The following is a 21,152-nucleotide window of genomic DNA, read 5'->3' on the forward strand; positions in this document are numbered from 1 at the left end:
GAAAATCATGGAAGCTGGTATTGAATATAGTGCTACCACTACATTATAGTGAATTTAATATAATTGACTGGAGATTAATTTGTAGTAGGTACCTTTATAAGAGACTGGCTCGACACTAAACACGGCTTCAGCAGGAGAACAGCAGTGTGCCACCTGATATGATTCCTGTAACTCTATAAAATACATATTTTTCAATTTTCTGTGACCAACATTGCAAGGGCCAAATGTAATTTTATTTAAGGTATAATTTTTTATGAAATACATTATATTGTCATGGTCTTGATGGTATAATGAGCCTTGACACATACAGAGCTTTAGCAATGTAAAAAAGTAAAATTATGTTATAATTGAACTCAACAACATTAAATATAACGTTGCTTATTTTCTATGACCCATAGCTAGGCCTTTGGAGTCCAACTTCTGGATTGAATGGGTCGCTAGTGGACCAGAAACTGGAAAACAGTATGGAAGGAGTAACATTGCGTGTTGTAACAGTACTGGTAAAGTTAAAATCTTTGCTTCCATGTTTGTTCGAATATTACCAAATATACCAAGTATTTGCAACTGCAGTTCAACATTGATCTGAAGTTTAAAACAAAAAGAATCTAAGTGAATTTGATGAAAAAGTCTGAGAGAGAACCCGTTGCAGAGATAAGGAGTAAGGGAATAGATCTAATGGGAGTAACACACACAAAATGCTGGAGGAAATCAGCAGGTCAGCCAGCATCAATGCAAAGGAATAAAGGAGCAACATTTCAGGCCCAAAATGTTTTGGGCTCCAATCCTGCCTGACCTGATAAGATCCTTTGGCATTCCATATGCATTACTGTATGTGTCCTTTCTTTTCCAATATTTTTATTAATTTACATATAAGAATACAGAGTGCAGAAAATAAATAAATAAATAAATATATTATGTATATCAATACATTATACTAAATGGTATATAAAGACTCATTGCCCTATATTCATACAGGTTAATTAATTTGTAACATTGAAATATAGTAATTTTATTATATAAAAAAATCTAACCCACTACCAAGACCAAAGCTGATTAGTAAAGAAAAAAAGGAAAAAAAAATTATTAGTCGTCATCTATGCTTTAACAACAAATCAAAGGTTCTGAAAATAATTGAGAAAAGCTCCCCACAATGTTTGAAAGGCTTGATTAGATTCAGAAATTGAGCATCGAATCTTCTCTAAATTTAAACATGACATGACATCACGTAACCATTGAACATGAATAGGAGGGGCCGATCTTTCCATTTAAGCAAGAGCGGCCTTCTGGCCATAAGAGAAATAAAAGCCAAAATGTGCAAGTCAGATGCCTCCAAAATAATATCCTTTCCTCCAACAATACCAAATAAAGTGGTCAAAGGATTAGGCTTAAAGTTTACTTTAAAAAAAATCAAGAAAGTTTGAAATACTTCTTTCCAATATTTTCCAAGACTCGGACATGTCCAAAACATATGAATGAGTGAAGCTTCTCCATTATGACATTTATCACAATACAGAGTATATCTAAATAAAAACAAGACAACTTATCCTTGGTCATGTGGGCCCTATGGACCACTTTAAATTGAAGGAGAGAGTGTCGGGCACATAACGATGAAGTGTTAACCAATTTAAAAATTTGATACCAAGTTTCCTCAGAAATTGAAGTCGATAAATCTCGTTCCCAAAGATCTTTAATTTTATCTAATGGAACACTTCTCATTCCCAGCAGCATATTATAAATATTAGATATAGATCCATTATAAAAAGGTTTCAAATTATAAATTACATCTAGTAGATTCTTATCAGGACTTTTAGGAAATGTACTTATTTGAGACCGTAAAAAATCTCTTATTTGTAGGTATCGAAAAAAATGAGTTTTGGGTAAACAATATTTAGTTGACAGTTGTTCAAACGAAAAGAGACTTTCCTCTACAAACAAGTCCTGAAAACATTTAATACCTAATCTATCCCATTCTTTAGAAGCCACATCAATCATAGAGGGTTTAAAAAAATAATTAGAAAAAATGGGGCTCGAAAGAGAAAATCTCAATAAGCCAAAGTATTTTTGGAATTGTATCCAAATTCTCATAGTGTTTTTAACTACCAGATTATCAGTTAACTTACTCAGAGACAAAGGGAGTGAGAATCCAAAAAGAGAAATAATAGAAAATTTATTAACAGAGTTAGCTTCTAAAGAAAACCACCTCGGGCAATCTTCACGATTTATGTAATATAACCAGAATATAAGATTTCTTATATTAACTGCCCAATAATAAAATCTAAGGTTTGGTAAGTCTAATCCTCCATTCTTCTTTATCTTCCTGAAGATGAATTTTATTTAATCTAGAATGCTTATTCTTCCATATATATAAAGATATAATAGAGTCAAGAGAATCAAAAAAAAAGATTTAGGAATAAAAACCAGCAATGCCTGAAAAAGATATATAAATTTAGGTAATATATTCATTTTGATAGAGTTAATTCGACCAATCAGCAATAACGATAGAGGCGACCAATTTAATAGTATCCTTTTCACATGACTCAATAGGGTAAGAAAATTTTCTTTAAATAGACACTTATAGTTTTTAGTGATTGTTACACCTAAGTAGGTAAATTGGTTTCATACAATTTTAAAAGGAAGATTAGAATGTGTTGGTATCAAATTGTTCAAAGGGAAATGTTCACTTTTATGTAGGTTTAATTTATAACCTGAGAACTGGCTAAAACAGGAGAGTAAAGAAAACACATGGGGTAATGATGTCTCAACATTAGAAATAAATAGCAGCAGATCATCAGCGTACAGCGAGACTTTATGAATAGTGTCTCTCCTTAAAATACCGGTGATATCATTATATTCTCAAAAGGCAATGGCTAAGGATTCTAAGGCCAGATCAAAAAGCAAAGGGATCAGCAGACAGCCTTATCTAGTGCCACGTTGAAGCTTAAATGGTTAGGAATTATGAGAATTAGTGATAACCCTAGCGGAAGGAGCTAAGTAAAGTAATTTAATCCATTGAATGAAAACAGGTCCAAATTTGAATTTGTCTAAAGTTTTAAATAAATAATTCCATTCAACTCCATCGAAAGCTTTCTCAGGATCTAGGGATACCACACATTCTGATATCATTTTAGAAGAAGAATAAATAACATTTAATAACCGACGAATATTAAAGTGAGAATATTAATTTTTAATAAATCCAGTTTGGTTATCAGAAATGGCAGATGGTAAAATATTTTCGATCCTATGGGCCAAATAGGGTCTTAGTATCAACATTAAGTAATGAAATTGGTCTATAAGAAGATCATTCAGTTGGATCCATTTTCTTTTTAAGAATAAGCCTTATAAAAAGATTGAGGAAGTCTGCCCGACTTAAATGAATCCGAAAAAACTGAATATAAATGTGGTATAAGCAGTGAGGAAAAGGTCTTGTAAAATTCTCCAGAAAATCCATCTGGACCCGGAGCCTTCCTCAAACATAATGAGCACACAGCCTCAACAATTTCCTCAAAAGAAATAGGTCGTTCCAACAAATTTCTGTTGTTGGCAGAAATTGTAGGAATGTTTAGTTGATCTAAAATTGTTAATTACAGTGTTACCCTTAGAAGATTCTGAACTATAGAGTTTAGAGTAAAATTCTCTAAAAGTATTATTTATTTCTAAATAATCAGTTGTCCTATCACCATTAGCTTTGCATATTTCTTTAATCTGCTGTTTAGCTATAAAGAGTTTAATTTGGTCAGCCAATACTTTACCGGTTTTATCTCCATGAATATCTTTTATCTTTTAGGAGTTGGGTTTCAATTGGACAAGTTAAAAGGAGATCATATTTAGTTTTAGTTTCAACATGTTTTTTATATAAGGCAGGTTCTGAAGCCAAGGCATACTCTTGGTGTAACTGTTTCAGCTGATTAGCTAAATCAGGGGTCCCCAACCTTTCTCGCACTGCAGACCTGTTTCATATTGACAATATTCTTGCGGACCGGCCGGCGGGAGGGGTAGGGCTGGTGGTAGGGCTGCCAACGGACAAGAGTAGCAGTCAAATACGCTGGATTACCCCGAGACAGACTACAATGACCATGACGTCTTGCGCGGGCACCAGTGCGCATGCGTGTATGATTTTTTCTCTACAAATCGTTTTTGACGATTCTGTTCGGGGGGGTGTGGGTATTAATCACGACCGGAATATACGGTGATAAGTGCCCTATACACTCAATTTCCTTTCTAAAAGGGTTTATCTAACAAATTTAATATTAAACACACAGCGCATATTTTCCTCGCATGAATATAGTGATAAGTCAATTATCAGGGGAGGACAGGGGAGCTTGAAGTGAGTGTTGAACGAACTTCCGGAAGAAGTGGTAGAGGCAGGTTCGATATTATCATTTAAAGAAAAATTGGATAGGTACATGGACAGGAAAGAAATAGAGGATTATGGGCTGAGTGCAGGTCGATGGGACTAGGTGAGAGTAGCATTCGGCCTGGACTAGAAGGGGAGAGATGGCCTGTTTCTGTGCTGTAATGGTTATATGGTTATATAAGTCAATAGCATCATAATATTTTAAGTAGCGTTTGGATATTAAACACGCAGCACATATTTTTCCCGTATGAACATATAAAATCATTGCAACACACCAATATCACTGAATCAGTGGGAGCCCTGGGCTTGTTTTCCTGCAACAACGCGGTCCTATCGAAGGGTGACGGGAGACAGCGATAGTCGAAGGGGGTTCCTTACGTCCAGTCTATTCCGCAATTTAGTTTTCGTTGCATTCATTGCAGAGATATGTTGGAAATGGAAACAACATTTTCAGTGCTTTCATGGCTATCTCAGGATTTTTAGCCTTGACTTTGATCCAGAATGCCGGCAGAGATGTTATGTCAAACATACTTTTCAGCCCGCCATCATTTGCAAGCTCGAGGAGTTGATCTCCTTCCCGCTCTGAAATGGATGACGCGTGGGTAATGACCTCACATGCGTAATGGCTCAACAGTGGCCGTGACAGGGAATGAGGAAAGGTGCAGCTGATTCATATGGCCAAATCATATCGCTTCCTCGAGGCCCGGTAGCGCATGCTTTGCGGCCCATTACCGGTCCGCGGCCCGGTGGTTGGGGACCGCTGAGCTAAATCACTTGTCTCCTTATTAGCTTTTTTCTTAATACTTGCAGTATAAGAAATAATTCGTCCTCCAATATACACCTTAAAAGCATCCCATCTGATAAGACTAGAAGTCTCCTCTAACGTATTCTCTTCAAAAAAAAGTAACTTGTCTCTTCATCAACTTTAAAAAACCTTTATCAGATAACAAAGTTAGATTATACTGTAGGTGCCCAACACCTGCAGAAATCCTTGTGTTTAGATCTAATAGGATTGCACATTCAGGAGCTAGTATGGACCTTTAGGTCAAATGGCCTCCTTGTGTACTGTCACAAGAATAAGCAACACTAGAAACAACAAAATTAATCCAACAATCTGTAGTATTTTTATATTATTAAAATTCAATAAATGTTTTAAAATTCAAAGCATATTTTATGTACCTTTCCATGTTAAATAACTTACTTGTCTAATTATAAAGATATTAGAAAACGAATACATTTTAGACGAGCACAATGTATGAACTGAGCATTTGACCATTGGACTTTGTCCTTCACCATATTTTGATGTCTCTCCTCATGTCCCAGCACTTTACCTTGTAACCTGATCATGGAGGTTATTCTTGAACTCCTCCATTTTTCCAGCATTAAATAGTTAGTAGTTACAGTAAGAAAGCAAAGACCAATTAGTGGGTCAACCCATCATTTTATACTGAAAATGTAATGATTTATCTAATCATATGCTTCAGTATAACTGGTTAGGTCCCAAGTGGAGCTTCTGTGCCCATGATTCCTGTAAGATAAGCAAGTGAGCACCATAATGCCTTCCAATACCTCCATATTATTGAAGGTCATTATCCTTTATAAGTTAAACAAGCTCCAGATCCAGCAACTATGGGAGCCTCTTGGTTCCACAAAATATTTAACCAAACCTCCCTTTCCCTTTCCTTTAAACGTAATCTCTGTTCTAGGCAGATGTTCATCATTTATATATTTTTTGAAGAAACTAACTATCACAGTTATTTTTGTTCTAAATCCTGAATTTTTTGTTGCTATCCTCTGAGTCCGCTCCATTTATCTTTCCTTTTGGAAGTAAAGTGAGTAAAATAATTGAATATGACCTTATTGGTATTTGAGGTAACATTTCGACCTATCTTTGAAAGTCAGTTTGCATTGGCTTGGCCAAAGGCGGTCTCAGATTGAAAGCATTCTGAATTTTTCAGATAATTTTCATCCTTTCTATTCAACTATTCATCTCATTAAATTACTTATTATGAAAGCATCACTTTCTCACACTGTGTTTAATTTCCCTAGATTTTCTTGATTTTATTTTTTTAACCTCTTCACATGGTTTGATGTTATCATAAGCAAGAGCTCTGTAATCTAGTAAATTCAGACAGAATGAATATTCCTTTGAAAAGCTGGTAGATTTAATTACAATTGTTCTTATTAAGTCAAGAAGTTGTCAGGAGAAACTGAACTGCATTTTAATCTGCCCAATAGTACTGAGCAGTCTTACATTTTAAATGTATTTTTATACTCTCCTCCGTCTGGCAAAACTGGTCCTCACCCTCAACAATTTTTCCTTTGGCTCCTTCTTTTCGTCCAGACTCGAGAGGTAACCACGGGCACCCGCATGGGTCCCAGCTTGGTCTGCATTTCCACTGGCTATGTGGAACAGTCAATGTTCGTAGCCTTTCCTGCTAATCATCCCCACTCCTCTGCTACACTGATGACTGTACTGGCATTGCTTTATGGATCCACACTGAGCTCGTCAATTTCGTCAGCTCTGCTTCCAATTTCCACTCTGCCCTTAAATTCACTTGGTCCATTTCGGACATCTCTTTCCCCTTTCTTGATGTCTTTGTTTCCATCTTTGAAGACAAGCTGTCGACTGATATCTTTTATAAACCTACAGATTCCCACAGTTATCTTGACTATACTTCTTCCCACCATGTCTCCTGTAAAAATGCTATTCTCTTTTTGCAGTTCCTTTGTCTCCACAGCATTTGTTCCCAGGATGTGCCTTTCCTGTCCAGGTCATCAGAGACGTCCTCCTTCAAAGAATGGGGTTTCCCTTCCTCCACCGTCGATGCTGTCCTTCCCAAACTCTACGGTCACCTCACCTTCCCGTTGCCTTAGCAGTAATAGAGTTCTTCTTGTCCTTACCTACCACCCCACGAGCCTCTGCATTCAACATATTATTCTCCACAACTTCTGCCATCTCCTAAGCAATCCTATCAGGTACCTCCCTGCACCTCTCTGCTTTCCACAGGGATCACACCCTCCATGATTCCCTTGTCCATTTGTCCCTTCGCACTAATGCCCCTCATGGTACTTATCCCTGGAAGCATCCAAAGTGCTACACCTGCCCGTTCACCTCCTCTCTCACCTCCATTCTGGGCTCCAAGAAGTCCTTCCAGGTGAGGCAACACTTCACCTGCATATCTGCTGGTGTTGTCAATTGTGTCCAGTGCTCCTGATGTGGCCTCCTCTACATTGGCGAGACCTATTATAATTTGGGGGACGGCTTCGTCAAGCACCCCTGCTCTGTCTGCCAAAAGCGGAACTTCCTGCTTTTCAAACATTTTAATTCCATTTCCCGTTCCCATTTTGACATGTTGGTCCGTGGCCTCCTCCTGTGCCATGCTGAGGCCTCCCTTCAGGGTGGAAGAGCAATACCTTAGAAAAGCGTTTAATTGGAGTAAGGGGAATTATGAGGCTATCAGGCAGGAACTTGGAAGCTGAAATTGGGAACAGATGTTCTCAGGGAAAGATACGGAAGAAATGTGGCAAATGTTCAGGGGATATTTGTGTGGAGTTTGTCGTGGTTTTACAAATGACAAGGAGGTGCCGAAAATTCTCCAAGAAATTTTTAAACTTTAATTTGCAAACCAAAGCTGAGACAGTCAGTGGGCTAGCCTCTGTATGCCTGCCACTGAATACCTGCCTATTTTTTCACACAGCATTCTTTATAGCCCCCCTTCTCGCATTAGCATACCGCTGTAAGTTTCACTCTAGCTAATAAATCAATTACTCTTATCTCTCTTACTTGGCTACATTCCTTTCTCATGGGGTTTAAAGTACACAGGTTTCATTCTAACTAATGAATCAATGGCTACATAGCAAAATACCGTAGTAAACCCCACACACTCAACAACAGACATTTAATGCATAGTAAAGGCATGGTCAACACCTGAATAAACACTTGATGCGCAATAAAAGCACACTAAAATAAACACTTAGAAAACAGAGTGTTACAATGTTTTCCATAAGTTCTGCATAGGTATCTTCCAATGAGACAGGGAAGTTATGGTAGGGTACAAAAACCGTGGTGTACAAAGGCTGTAGTAAACCTAGTCAAGAAGAAGAGAAAAGCTTACGAAAGGTTCAGAGAGCTAGGTAATGTTAGATCTAGAAGATTATAAGGCTAACAGGAAGGAGCTTAAGAAGGAAATTAGGAGAGCCAGAAGGGACCATGAGAAGGCCTTGGCAGGCAGGATTAAGGAAAACCACAAGGCATTCTACAAGTATGTGAAGAGCAAGAGGATAAGATGTGAAAGAATAGGACCAATCAAGTGTGACAGGGGAAAAGTGTGCATGGAACCGGAGGAAATACCAGAGGTATTTAATGAATATTTTACTTCAGTATTCACTATGGAAAAGGATCTTGGTGATTGCAGTGATGACTTGCAGCAGACTGAAAAGCTTAAGCATGTAGATATTAAGAAAGAGGATGTGCTGGAGCTTTTGGAAAGCATCAAGTTGGATAAGTCGCCAGGACCGGATGAGATGTACCCCAGGCTATTGTGAGAGGTGAGGGAGGAGATTGCTGAGCCTCTGGTGATGGTCTTTGTATTATCAATGGGAACGGGAGAGGTTCCGGAGGATTGGAGGGTTGTGGATATTGTTCCCTTATTCACGAAAGGGAGTAGAGACAGCCCAGGAAATTATAGACCAGTGAGTCTTACTTCAGTGGTTGGTAAGTTGATGGAGAAGATCCTGAGAGGTAGGATTTATGAACATTTGGAGAGGTATAATATGATTAGGAATAGTTAGCATGGCTTTGTCAAGGGCAGGTCGTGCCTTATGAGCCTGATTGAATTTTTTTGAGGATGTGACTAAACACATGGATGAAGGAAGAGCAGTGGATGTAGTGTATATGGATTTCAGCAAGGCATTTGATACGGTACCCCATGCAAGGCTTATTGAGAAAGTAAGGGAGCATGGGATCCAACGGGACATTGCTTTGTGGATCCAGAACTGGCTTACCCACAGAAGGTTGGGGGTGTCGTGGATAGTGTGGAGGGCTGTCAGAGGTTACAGTGGGACATTGATAGGATGCAAAACTTGGCTGATAAGTGGCAGATGGAGTTCAACCCAGATAAGTGTGAAGTGGTTCATTTTGGTAGGTTAAATATGATGGTATAATATAGTATTAAAAGTAAAACTCTTGGCAGTGTGGAGGATCAGAGGGATCTTGGGGTCCGATTCCATAGGACGCTCAAAGCAGCTAAGCAGGTTGACTCTGTGGTTAAGAAGGCATACGGTGTATTGGCCTTCATCAATCGTGGAATTGAATTTAGGAGCCGAGAGGTAATGTTGCAGCTATATAGGACCCTGGTCAGACCCCACTTGGAGTACTGTGCTCAGTTCTGGTCACCTCACTACAGGAAGGATGTGGAAGCCGTAGAAAGAGTGCAGAGGAGATTTACAAGGATATTGCCTCGATTGGGGAGCTTGCCTTATGAAAACAGGTTCTGTGAATTCGGCCTTTTCTCTTTGGAGTGACAGAGGATAAGCAGTGAGCTGATAGAGGTGCATAAGATGATGAGGGCACTGATCATGTGGATAGTCAGAGGCTTTTTCCCAGGGCTGAAATGGCTGCCACAAGAGGGCACAGGTTTAAGGTGTTTGGAAGTAGGTACAGAGGAGGTGTCACGGGTAAATTTTTTACGCAGAGAGTGGTGAGTGCGTGGAATGGACTGCCGGCAGTAGCGATGGAGGCGGAACCGATAGGATCTTTTAAGAGACTCCTGGATGGCTACATGGAGCTTAGAAAAGTAGAGGGCTATGGGTAAAGCCTAGGTAGTTCTAAGGTAGAGACATATCCGGCACAGCTTTGTGGGCCGAAGGGCCTGTATTGTGCTGTATGTTTTATGTTTCTATGTTTCTACCTTATATTCCATCCGGGTAGCCTCCAACCTGATAGCATTAATATTGATTTATCCTTCACCTAAATTTAATTTCTGTCCCTCTTCCTTTTTTTATTTCCCACTCTGGCCTCATACTTCTTATCACGTGCCTCTCCTCCTTCCCTTTCTCCTATGGTCCACTCTTGTCCCCTGTCAGATTACTTCCTCTCCAGCCCTTTACCTTTCCTACCAACCTGGCTTCACCTATCTCCTTTTGGCTATCCTTCTTCCTCTCCCCCACCTTTTTTTTATTTTGGCGTCTTCACCCTTCCTTACCAGTCCTGAAGAAGTATCATAGCCCAAAACATTAATTTCCATAGCTGCTGCCTGACCTGCTGCGTCCCTCCAGCATTCTGAGTGTGTTGTTTTGGATTGCCAGCATCTGCAGAATTTCTCATTTTTATATTTTATACATACTTATTTTGCAGCTTAGATTTGAGGTTCTTACACTGACATGATCATTGCAAAGGGAAAATATGGTGTGGTAAGAGAGGCAACAAAGCTTCTAGTGAAAATTCATTTGTTCTTGCTGTCCAGGAAGTGTTTTTTTCAGCAATTATTCTATGAAAAAAATCTGATTGATTATGAAAAATTGTGTCCCTTTGCTTCAGCCTATATTTTGAATGCTTCTTAAAATATCATTCATGTTAGTCTAACAACCCATAATCCTGGTTTGAATATTTTGATGAGAAGGGTTAGAATGTGAGGCAGTAGAATAAATTAAAAATGTTCTGCAACCATTAGGAAACAAAATTAATCACTCATTTATTGTGACTAGAAAACATGGCTAAATATTAATTAGCTGGGTAAAGACAAATCATTCAATTACTGACCATACTACACTAATAGTTAGAGAAATGTGCTTTCATGAATATTGGCTACCCATTACAATAAAGTGGTAATATTATTTAATATGTAATAATCCTAATGTGATTTATCTTTTGAATTTGCAAATGAAATACAAATTCAGATGTAAGATTAGGTTACAATTTGCAACTCGTACCGAGTTCCACTAATATGACAATATTTATAGAAGCCAGCAACTGCATTGTATTGAGCAGCAGAGAAACAAGACAGCCAAATTTATAGTTTACTGGTATCAGTATGAAAGCAGTCCTTCAAATAGTTGACATTTCTTGACCAGCACATCTCAGAACACATTTATGATCATCATATATCAAGGGCTAAACATGTTTCAATTTATAAATCTTTATAAATAAAGCATACATATATAAAGAATGGCTATATGATGGGAAACCACATCCATATGTTTTAAGCATTCCCTCTCAAAAGTAAATGTAGACCCTTTTATATCATAATATCCCTCAACACCAGCTCCATAGCCAAGAAAGCACAGCAGCATCTCTACTTTCTGCAAAGGCTGAGAAAAGTCCATCTCCCACCACCCATCCTCACCTCATTCTACAGAGGTTGTATCGAGAGCATCCTGAGCAGCTGCATCACTGCCTGGTTCGGGAATTGCACCATCTCAGATCGCAAGACCCTGCAGCGGATAGTGAGGTCAGCTGAGATCATCAGGGTCTCTCTTCCCACCATTACAGACATTTACACTGCACGCTGCACCCGTAAAGCCAACAAAATTGTGAAGGACCCAAAGCACCCCTCATACAAACTCTTCTCCCTCCTGCCATCTGGCAAAAGGTACTGAAGCATTCAGGCTGTCGCTACCAGACTGTGCAACAGTTTCTTCCCCCAAGCCATCAGACTCCTTAATACCCAGAGACTAGACTGACATCTACATCATGTATTATTATATTGTAATTTGTCCTCTACTGTGCCTATTGTCTTGTTTATTATCTATTTTACTGCCCTTCACTGTTTTGTGCACTTTATGTAGTCCTGTGTAGGTCTGTAGTCTCATGTAGTTTTTGTGTTGTCTTATGTAGTCTAGTGTAGCCCTGTGTTGTCTCACTTAGGCTAGTGTAGTTTTGTGTTGTTTCATGTAGCACCATGGTCCTGGAGGAATGTTGTTTCGTTTTTAATGTGTACTGTACCAGCAGTTTATGGTCGAAATGAAAATAAAAAGTGACTTGACTTGACTTGATTATTTATATTGACCACTGCATCAATGAAGGCATAGCAGATATAAATAAGTTAAAATGAAATGAGAATTCAGAATGCAAAGTAACAGGAAAGCTTGATTCAGTTTTCAAGTGCCGATTTTCAGCTCTTTTATTGCCAGGAAGATTTCGATAAAAGAGGTAAAAGAAAATTGGCAATACAGACGATCTGGGAAATTATGAATCCACTGAAAAAGAGTAATCTTTTAGAGACTAGAGCAGTGTTGTTTTGGGAAGTCATGGGTAGGAAAGCATCATTTAGCTGACCTCTACTATTTCTTGCATAAAATCTTAAAATCAGATTATTTAGAATATTCTGATACCATCAATGCAATATTACTGCTGTTCTTAAATGTACATCATAGGGAAATGTCTCCTGGAGTTTGTTACTTATTATTGTTCTTTGTCTTTAAGTTACTAGCTTAAACTTTATGGTTTGTAGTATGCTACAGCAAAAACAGCAAAGGTATGTGAATGATGTTTAATGTACTGTAAAATAAAGTCCCTGTCTAATTGTTCAAAAGAACACCATCCTTGAAGGTATCAGTGGTCCAGAATTTTCTTGCTATCTAAGCTAACAACTTATAAACGTGCACTGTACTTGGGAGAATTCAACTGGTGAGCTGAAATATTCTACCTCTCTGCTTACTCAGCTGAAATACTCTGCCATCTGTTTAAGTGATGAAAAACTGTCAAAACCACCTTGGTTATTCACAGATTATTAAGAATAAAACATTCTATTAACACTCTTAAAGTAATTAAACATATGAAAAACTAGAAAGCATTTGAAAATAATTAAAATATTATAATCAAATCTAAATATGACAATCCCTGAAGCCTTTCTCCTGTGCAGCCATTCCTCTCCATTAAAATGAGCATATCGGTATTGGTTTTTTTTTATTGTTACATGTGTGAGTATCCAGAGAAAACGCTGCTTTGCATACTGTTTATACAGATCAAATCATTACACATTGCATTGATGTTGAATGAGGTAAAGCAGAAACAATGCAGAGTAAAGCATAAAAGCGACCAAGAGAGTACAGTGCAGATGAACAATGAAGTGCAGGTTAATAATAAGGTAGATTGTGAGGCCAAGAGTCCAAGTATTGTCAAAGAGGTCCTTTCAGGAGTCTGATAACAGTGGGATAGAAGCTGTCTTTGAGTCTGGTGGTACATGATTTAAGGCTTTTTTATTTTGTGTCTGAAGAGAGATGGGTTGGGTCTTTGATTATGTTGGCAACGAGCGGTATAGACAGAGTCATAGAGGGGAGGCTGGTTCCTGTGAGATACTGAGCTGTATTGACAACTCTGTGCAGTTTCTTGCACTCACATGCCGAACATTTGTGATACAGAACACTTATCCATCAGAAAAATTGCTTTGCAACACACACAAAATGCTGGAAGAACTCAGCAGGCCAGACAGCATCTATGGAAAAGAATACAGTTGAAGTTTCAGACCGAGACTCTACAAAAGAACTGGAAAATAAGATGAGGTGTCAGAGTAAGAAAGTGGGGGGGGGGAGGAGGAAGAACCACAAGGCGATAAGTGAATCTGAGAAGGAGTGGGGAGGAGTGAAGTAAAAAGCTGGGTAGTTGATTAATGAGATACAGGTCTGGAGAAGGGGGAATCTGATAGGAGAGGACAGAAGGATATGGAAGAAAGAAAAGGGGGCGGAGCACCAGAAGGATGTGATAGGCAGCTAAGGAGATAAGGTGAGAGAGGGAAATGGGAATGGGGAATGGTGAAGGGTGGGGATTTACTGGAAGTTCAAGAAGTCAATGTTCATCCCATCAGATTGGAAGCTACCCAGACAGAATGTAAGGCATTGCTCCTCCAACTTGAGTGTGGTCTTATCGCAACAGTAGAGTAGACTATGGACTGACATGTCGGAATGGGAATGAGAAGTGAAATTAAAATGGGTGGCCACTGGGAGATCCTGCTTTTGACTAGAATTGTTGCTCACTGCTCCAGAGATGAGTGTATGGCTAGGGAGGTGGCATCTGAACTGGTCAACGTTCAGCTCTGAGGATCTGCAGGATGTTTATACTCCACCACTGGATTCCAAAGTTGAAGTACAACTAGAATGACACCAGCAATCAGCTCTGGGATATCTGGGACTTCCACATTTGTGCAAGTTGTGTGGGGGTTCAAAACTTCCTAATAATTTTGGTGGTGAAAGACTCAGTTCCATGCAGAATGACCAGTTTTTGTAGAAATTTCAAGCCATTGAAGACTTATTGATTGGGCTTACAAAAAAAGCCAACAACGTGTATTTTTCATAATGAACAGATGTCAGATTAGAAAATGCAGCAACATGTAGGCATGCTATTAAATTCTACAGCAGTGATGCTTGACTTCTGTAATATATTTAGAAGCTGGATTTGAAATTGAGCTTTTAGAAGAAATGGACAATAATTGAGAATCAGGATTCAGGACCAAATTGGAATGAGAAAATAAATTGTGCTTATTGAGATATTAGTTAAAATTAATAATGGGTTAACTGATGAATAGCCTGATTTTTCTGAGTAATTATTTTTGCAAATGGTGACAGATGACTTTAGTAACAAGCTATTTATTAAATCTACATCAAAGTTACGATGGTTAAGCTTGATTTGATTTGATATTTATACGTAAATGCTGTATTTGAATTGGTTGACTTTGCTGCTTGAGTGGATTTAATTAGTGTGCAGGCAAGCAAAAGCAATTGAGCTGTAAGGAGGCTTTACATAGAGGGAGTTTGACTAGAACTGCTTCTCAATGCGAAACTCAGTTCTGCAGGATCAGCAGCTACATAGGAATTCAATCCAAACAATTAATTTTCAAGGTAGCACACTAGTTAGCAGTATAGAAATAGTGAATTTGGGAGATGGATGTTACCCAGGAGCGTAAAATGTGCAGGAAGGGCATGGATACAAGAAGTGACAGCAGTGTTTGTTGATTGATCAATGGAGTCCTTATCTGAAGGACTGGTTAAGATTTCTCTATAGCCTGTCGAAAGAAGTGTTGTAAAAAGTGCAAATAATTAGCTTACTGAAAGAAAAATATAATGAGAAATTGAGCGTCACTTAGAAGAAGGACTCTAGATTCCCAGAAGACATTTGATAAGATTCCACATTAAGAATTACTGTTCAAGATAAGAAAGTACCTGTGTGTGTACAATATTCTGTTAACAGAAAACGGGAGAAATAAGTGATTTTCAGATTGACATTTAGTGAGGATCAGGATTCAGGCTCAAGCTGGAATAAGAAGATGAATAATAAGCTACTTTTCCTCAGATATTAATTAAAATTAGTAATGGGTTTAACTGATGACTGAGCAGCTTTTTTGAGTAACCACAGAGATCAGTGCTGGGGCCTCAGCTAATTATGACCTACATACTTGAGTTTAATGAAGCTGTCAATAAATTTTTTTGTCAACACAAAGGTGAGTTAGCAAGTTGTGAGGGCATAAAGAACCTTAAGACTGATTAGATTTAGTGAGTGGACAAGCTGACACATGAATTACAATGTGGGAATCTGTGAAGTTATTCACTTAGGAAGGAAGAATAAAACAGTAAATTATTTCTTAAAAAGAGTGAAACTATAAAACATTGCAGTACAAAGGGATCTAAGGTCCCAGAACATGAAGTGCAGAACATTAGCATTCAGCTTTAGCAAGTTAGTAGAAAGATTAATGGAATATCGACCTTTAAAAGAGTATAAAAATAAGGATGTTTTGATGCCTTTTTTGCGGTGCATTAGTGAAACAACATAAATGCCTCTGAATATTCTGTGGAAATTGCTTGTGGAGACAGTGTATTGCGCATTACCGTGGCTGATCTCTATGCAAGTTCAGGCTTAATTGTCACTGAGTCATACATGTGTACTCATGAATACAGCCAAACAAAATAGTATTCCTCTAATGACAAGGTCCAAAATATAGTACCAATAATCGTACACAGCACAAGGGACCTATAATCACAATAGCAACAAACCTACAGTTACAAAAATTCAGTAAAATAGCCCAATCCCTGAGTGTCATATCTTGTAGTTTGATGGTGCATGGGATTTTGCTGGTAAAAATAAGCATGTGGCAGTCTGAGCATCAAGTACTAGTGCAGCTACAGATGATCGCAATCCAGCTTGTCTTCCACCAAGCGTAGACAGGACAGCGCGGAAAGTTTAAAAAGGAAGGCGACTTCCAACGGCTGTCGTTTGGATTGGGACAAGTAGAGCGGCGTGGGAGCTGAATTCTGAAGGAAAGCAGTTTTTTTAAAAAAACTTCTTCAAGTGCAGGAAGGATGAGACTGCGCAGGCGTGTGATGTAGACAGGACAGCGCAGAGAGTTTAAAAAGGAGACCACCCTATACAGCGGGCCGCGGACTGAGTAGTAGCAGAGTGTAGAGCTTTGGCTTCAATGGGCTTCAGTGGTAACGGGAAGAGGCAAGAGTGAGGCACCAACTCTTTTTTCTCCCCTTGGCGAATCGGCCCAGACAGACAGAGAAACAGCAGGGCTCACACATCTAACGGTACGAGCTAACGGTTTAAAAAGTTCTTCTGTTTGGCGAGGTAAGTGGGTGAGCAGACTTATTTTTCCTGTTTCATTCCTGTAGAATTAGATAGCATGCCTGCAGGGTTAATGCTTTGTTCAGGGTGTCAGATGTGGGAATCCTGGGAGGCCTCCAGCCTCCCTGATGGCCACATCTGCGCCAGGTGCACCGAGATGCAGCTCCTGAGACACCGTGTTAGGGATCTGGAGCTGCAACTTGATGACCTACTGCTTATTAGGGAAAGTGAAGAGGTGATAGACAGGAGCTACAGGGAGGTAGTCATCCCTAGGCTACAGGGGTCAGAAAACTGGGTCACTGCCAAGAGAGGGAAGGGAAATGCCCGGATAGTGGAGAGCACCCCTGTGGCTGTCCCCCTCAGCAACAAGTATCTTGTTTTGGATGCTGTTCAGGGGGATGACCTGACAGGGGACGCCCACGGTGACTGTGTCTCTGGCACTGAGCCTGGCGCTGTTGTGCAGGAAGGAAGGAGGGAGAAGAGGAATGCGGTAGTAATAGGGGATTCCATAGTCAGGGGAACATTCAGGGGAGATTCTGTGAACCTGATAGAGATACCCGCATGGTGTGTTGCCTACCAGGTGCCAGGGTATGGGATTCCTCGGATCGGGTCCAGAATATTCTGTAGGGAGAGGGCGAGCAACCAGTTGTCTTGGTACATGTTGGTGCCAATGACATAGATAGGAGAAGGGAGGAAGTCCTGAAGAGAGATTTCTGGGAGTTAGGAAGGAAGCTGAGAAGCAGGACCTCCAGGGTAGTAATCTCAGGATTGCTACCTGTGCCACATGCTAGCGAGGGCAAGAATAGTACGGTCAGACAAGCTGAGAGACTGGTGCAGGGAGCAGGGCTTCAGATTCTTGGATCATTGGGATCTCTTCTGGGGGAAGTATGACCTGTTCAAGATGGACGGGTTACACCTGAACCCAAAGGGGACCAATATCCTTGTGGGAAGGTTTAATAGAGCTGTTAGGGAGGGTTTAAACCAATTTGGCAGGGGAACGGGAACCGGACTGATAGAGTGGAGGAAGGGAGAAACAGAAATAAATCTAAGATAGTAAGCAGTAAAGATGTCAGGAAGGACAGGCAGGTGATGGGGCAAATTTGCAGCCATTGGGATGAGTTGCAGTGCAATAAAGTTGCAGTGCAATCAAGGCAAAAAGTACCAAATACTGGTCTTAAGATGTTATACTTAAATGCACGCAGCATAAGGAATAAGGTGGATGATCTTGTTGTACAGCTACAGATTGGCAGGTATGATATTGTGGCCATCACTGCAACGTAGCTAAAGGATGCATGTCTCTGGGAGCTGAATGTCCAAGGATACACGGTGTATCGGAAGGATAGGAAGGTAGGCAGAGGGGGAGGTGTGGCTTTATTGGTAAGAAATGATATCAAATCATTAGAAAGAGGTGACATAGGATCGGAAGGTGCAGAATCTTTATGGGTTGAGCTAAGAAATCGCAGGGGTAAAAGGACCCTGATGGCAGTTATATACAGGCCTCCAAACAGCTGCAGTGATGTGGACTACAAATTACAACAGGAAATTGAAAAGGCTTGTCAGAAGGGCAGTGTTATGATAATTGTGGGGGATTTTAACATGCGAGTGGATTGGGAAAATCAGGTCGACACTGGATCTCAAGAGAGAGAATTTGTAGAATGTCTGCGAGATGGCTTTTTAGAACAGCTTGTTGTTGAGCCCACTAGGGGATCGGCTGCACTGGACTGGGTATTGTGTAATGAACTGGAGATGATTAGAGAGATTGAGGTGAAGGAACCCTTAGGAGACAGTGATCATAACATGATTGAGTTCACTGTGAAATTTGAAAAAGAGAAGCCGAAATCCGATGTGTCGGTATTTCAGTGGAGTAAAGGAAATTACGGTGGCATGAGAGAGGAACTGGCCAAAGTTGACTGGAAAGGGACACTAGCAGGAAGGACGGCAGAGCGGCAGTGGCTGGAGTTTAAGCGAGAAGTGAGGAAGGTGCAAGACAGATATATTCCAAAAAAGAAGAAACTTTTGATTGGAAAAATGATGCAACTGTGGCTGACAAGAGAAGTCAAAGCCAAAGTTAAAGCAAAGGAGAGGGCATACAAGGAAGCAAAAATTAGTGGGAAGACAGAGGATTGGGAAGTTTTTAAAATCTTGCAAAAGGAAACCAAGAAGGTCAATAAGAGGGAAAAGATGAACTATGAAAGGAAGCTAGCAATATCAAAGAGGATACTAAAAACTTTTTCAGGTATATAAAGAGTAAAAGACCAGTGAGGGTAGATATAGGATTGATAGAAAATGATGCTGGAGAAATTGTAATGGGAGATAAGGAGATGGCGGAGGAACTGAACGAGTATTTTGCATCAGTCTTCACTGAGGAAGACATCAGCGATATACCGGACACTCAAGGGTGGCAGGGAAGAGAAGTGTGCGCAGTCATAATTACGACAGAGAAAGTACTCAGGAAGCTGAATAGTCTAAGGGTAGATAAATCTCCCAGATGAGATGGAATGCACACTCATGTTTTGAAGGAAGTAGCTGTGGAGATTGCGGAGGCATTAGCAATGATCTTTCAAAAGTCGATAGATTCTGGCATGGTTCCGGAGGACTGGAAGATTGCAAATGTCACTCCACTATTTAAAAAGGGGGCAAGGAAGCAAAAAGGAAATTATAGATCTGTTAGCTTGACATCGATGATTGGGAGTTGATTGTCAAGGAGGATGTTACGGAGTACCTGGAGGCATATGAGAAGATAGGCAGAACTCAGCATGGATTCCTTAAAGGAAAATCCTGCCTGACAAACCAATTACAATTTTTTGAGGGAATTACAAGTAGGCTAGACAAGAGAGATGCAGTGGATGTTGTATATTTGGATTTTCATAAGGCCTTTGACAAGGTGCCACACATGAGGCTGCTTAACAAGATAAGAGCCCATGGAGTTATGGGAAAGTGACATACGTGGATAGGGCAATGGCTGATTGGCAGGAAACAGAGTGTGGGAATAAAGGGATCCTATTCTGGTTGGCTGCTGGTTACCAGTGGTGTTCCACAGGGGTCCGTGTTGGGGCCGCTTCTTTTTACGTTGTACATCAACAATTTGGATTATGGAATAGATGGCTTTGTGGCTAAGTTTGCTGATGATACAAAGATAGGTGGAGGGTCCGGTAGTGCTGAGGAAACAGAGAGTCTGCAGAGAGACTTGGATAGATTGGAAGAATGGGCAAAGAAGTGGCAAATGAAATACGATGTTGGAAAGTGTATGGTTATGCACTTTGGCAGAAGAAATCAGCGGGCAGACTATTACTTAAATGAGGAAAGAATTCAATGTTCTGAGTTGCGACGGGACTTGGGAGTCATCGTGCAGGATACCCTTAATGTTAACCTCCAGGCTGAGTTGGTGGTGTAGAAGGCGAATGCAATATTAGCATTCACTTCTAGAGGAGTAGAGTATAGGAGCAGGGATGTGATGTTGAGACTCTATAAGGCACTGTTAAGACCTCACTTGGAGTACTGTGGGCAGTTTTGGGCTCTTTATTTAAGAATGGATGTGCTGACATTGGAAAGAGTACAGAGAAGATTCACTGGAATTATTCCAGGAATGATAGGGCTAACATACCAGAAACGTTTGTCCACTCTTGGACTGTATTCCTTAGAGTTTAGAAGAATGAGGGGGTCCACATAGAAACATTTCGAATGTTGAAAGGCATGGACAGAGAGGATGTGGCAAAGTTGTTTCCCATGATGGGGGAGTCTAGTACGAGAGGCCATGACTTAAGGATTGAAGGGCGCCCATTTAGAACAGAGATGCGAAGAAATTTTTTAACCAGAGGATGGTGAATCTATGGAATTTGTTGCCATGGGCGGTAGTGGTGACCAAGTCATTGGGTGTATTTAAGGCAGAGATTGATAGGTATCTGAGTAGCCAGGGCATCAAAGGTTATGATGAGAAGGCGGTGGAGTGGGACTAAATGGGAGAATGGATCAGCTCATGATAAAATGGCGGAGCAGACTCGATGGGCCGAATGACCGACTTCTGCTCCTTTGTCTTATGGTCTTATGGTCTTAAGTGAACACTGGAGGTCTGCACCAATGAAAGGGACCTCCACCCCAATATAAACAGTCATATAAATATGCCAGCCCCCACCCCAATATAAACGGTCACCCATCCAGATTGCCTCTGGTGACTCCTCCTCTGGGCAGCTACAGGTGACCCCACAGCATGAGGGTCTGGTCCATGCAACAACTAAGACAATG

At 40.1% G+C, this 21,152-nt stretch overlaps 1 protein-coding gene across 1 annotated transcript in view; it reads left to right on the forward strand.

The window, feature by feature from the left end:
• Positions 1 to 21,152, forward strand: part of LOC134348912 (glutamate receptor ionotropic, delta-2-like) — a 595,898-nt gene that overhangs the window by 459,405 nt on the left and 115,341 nt on the right. Inside the window, exon 9 of the mRNA XM_063052714.1 lies at positions 399 to 500. Within this exon, the coding sequence (XP_062908784.1) occupies positions 399 to 500 (102 nt within the window). The remainder of the gene's footprint in view (positions 1 to 398; positions 501 to 21,152) is intronic.

Source organism: Mobula hypostoma, chromosome 7 (genome assembly GCF_963921235.1).
Source record: "Mobula hypostoma chromosome 7, sMobHyp1.1, whole genome shotgun sequence".
Classification (NCBI taxonomy): Eukaryota; Metazoa; Chordata; class Chondrichthyes; order Myliobatiformes; family Myliobatidae; genus Mobula; species Mobula hypostoma.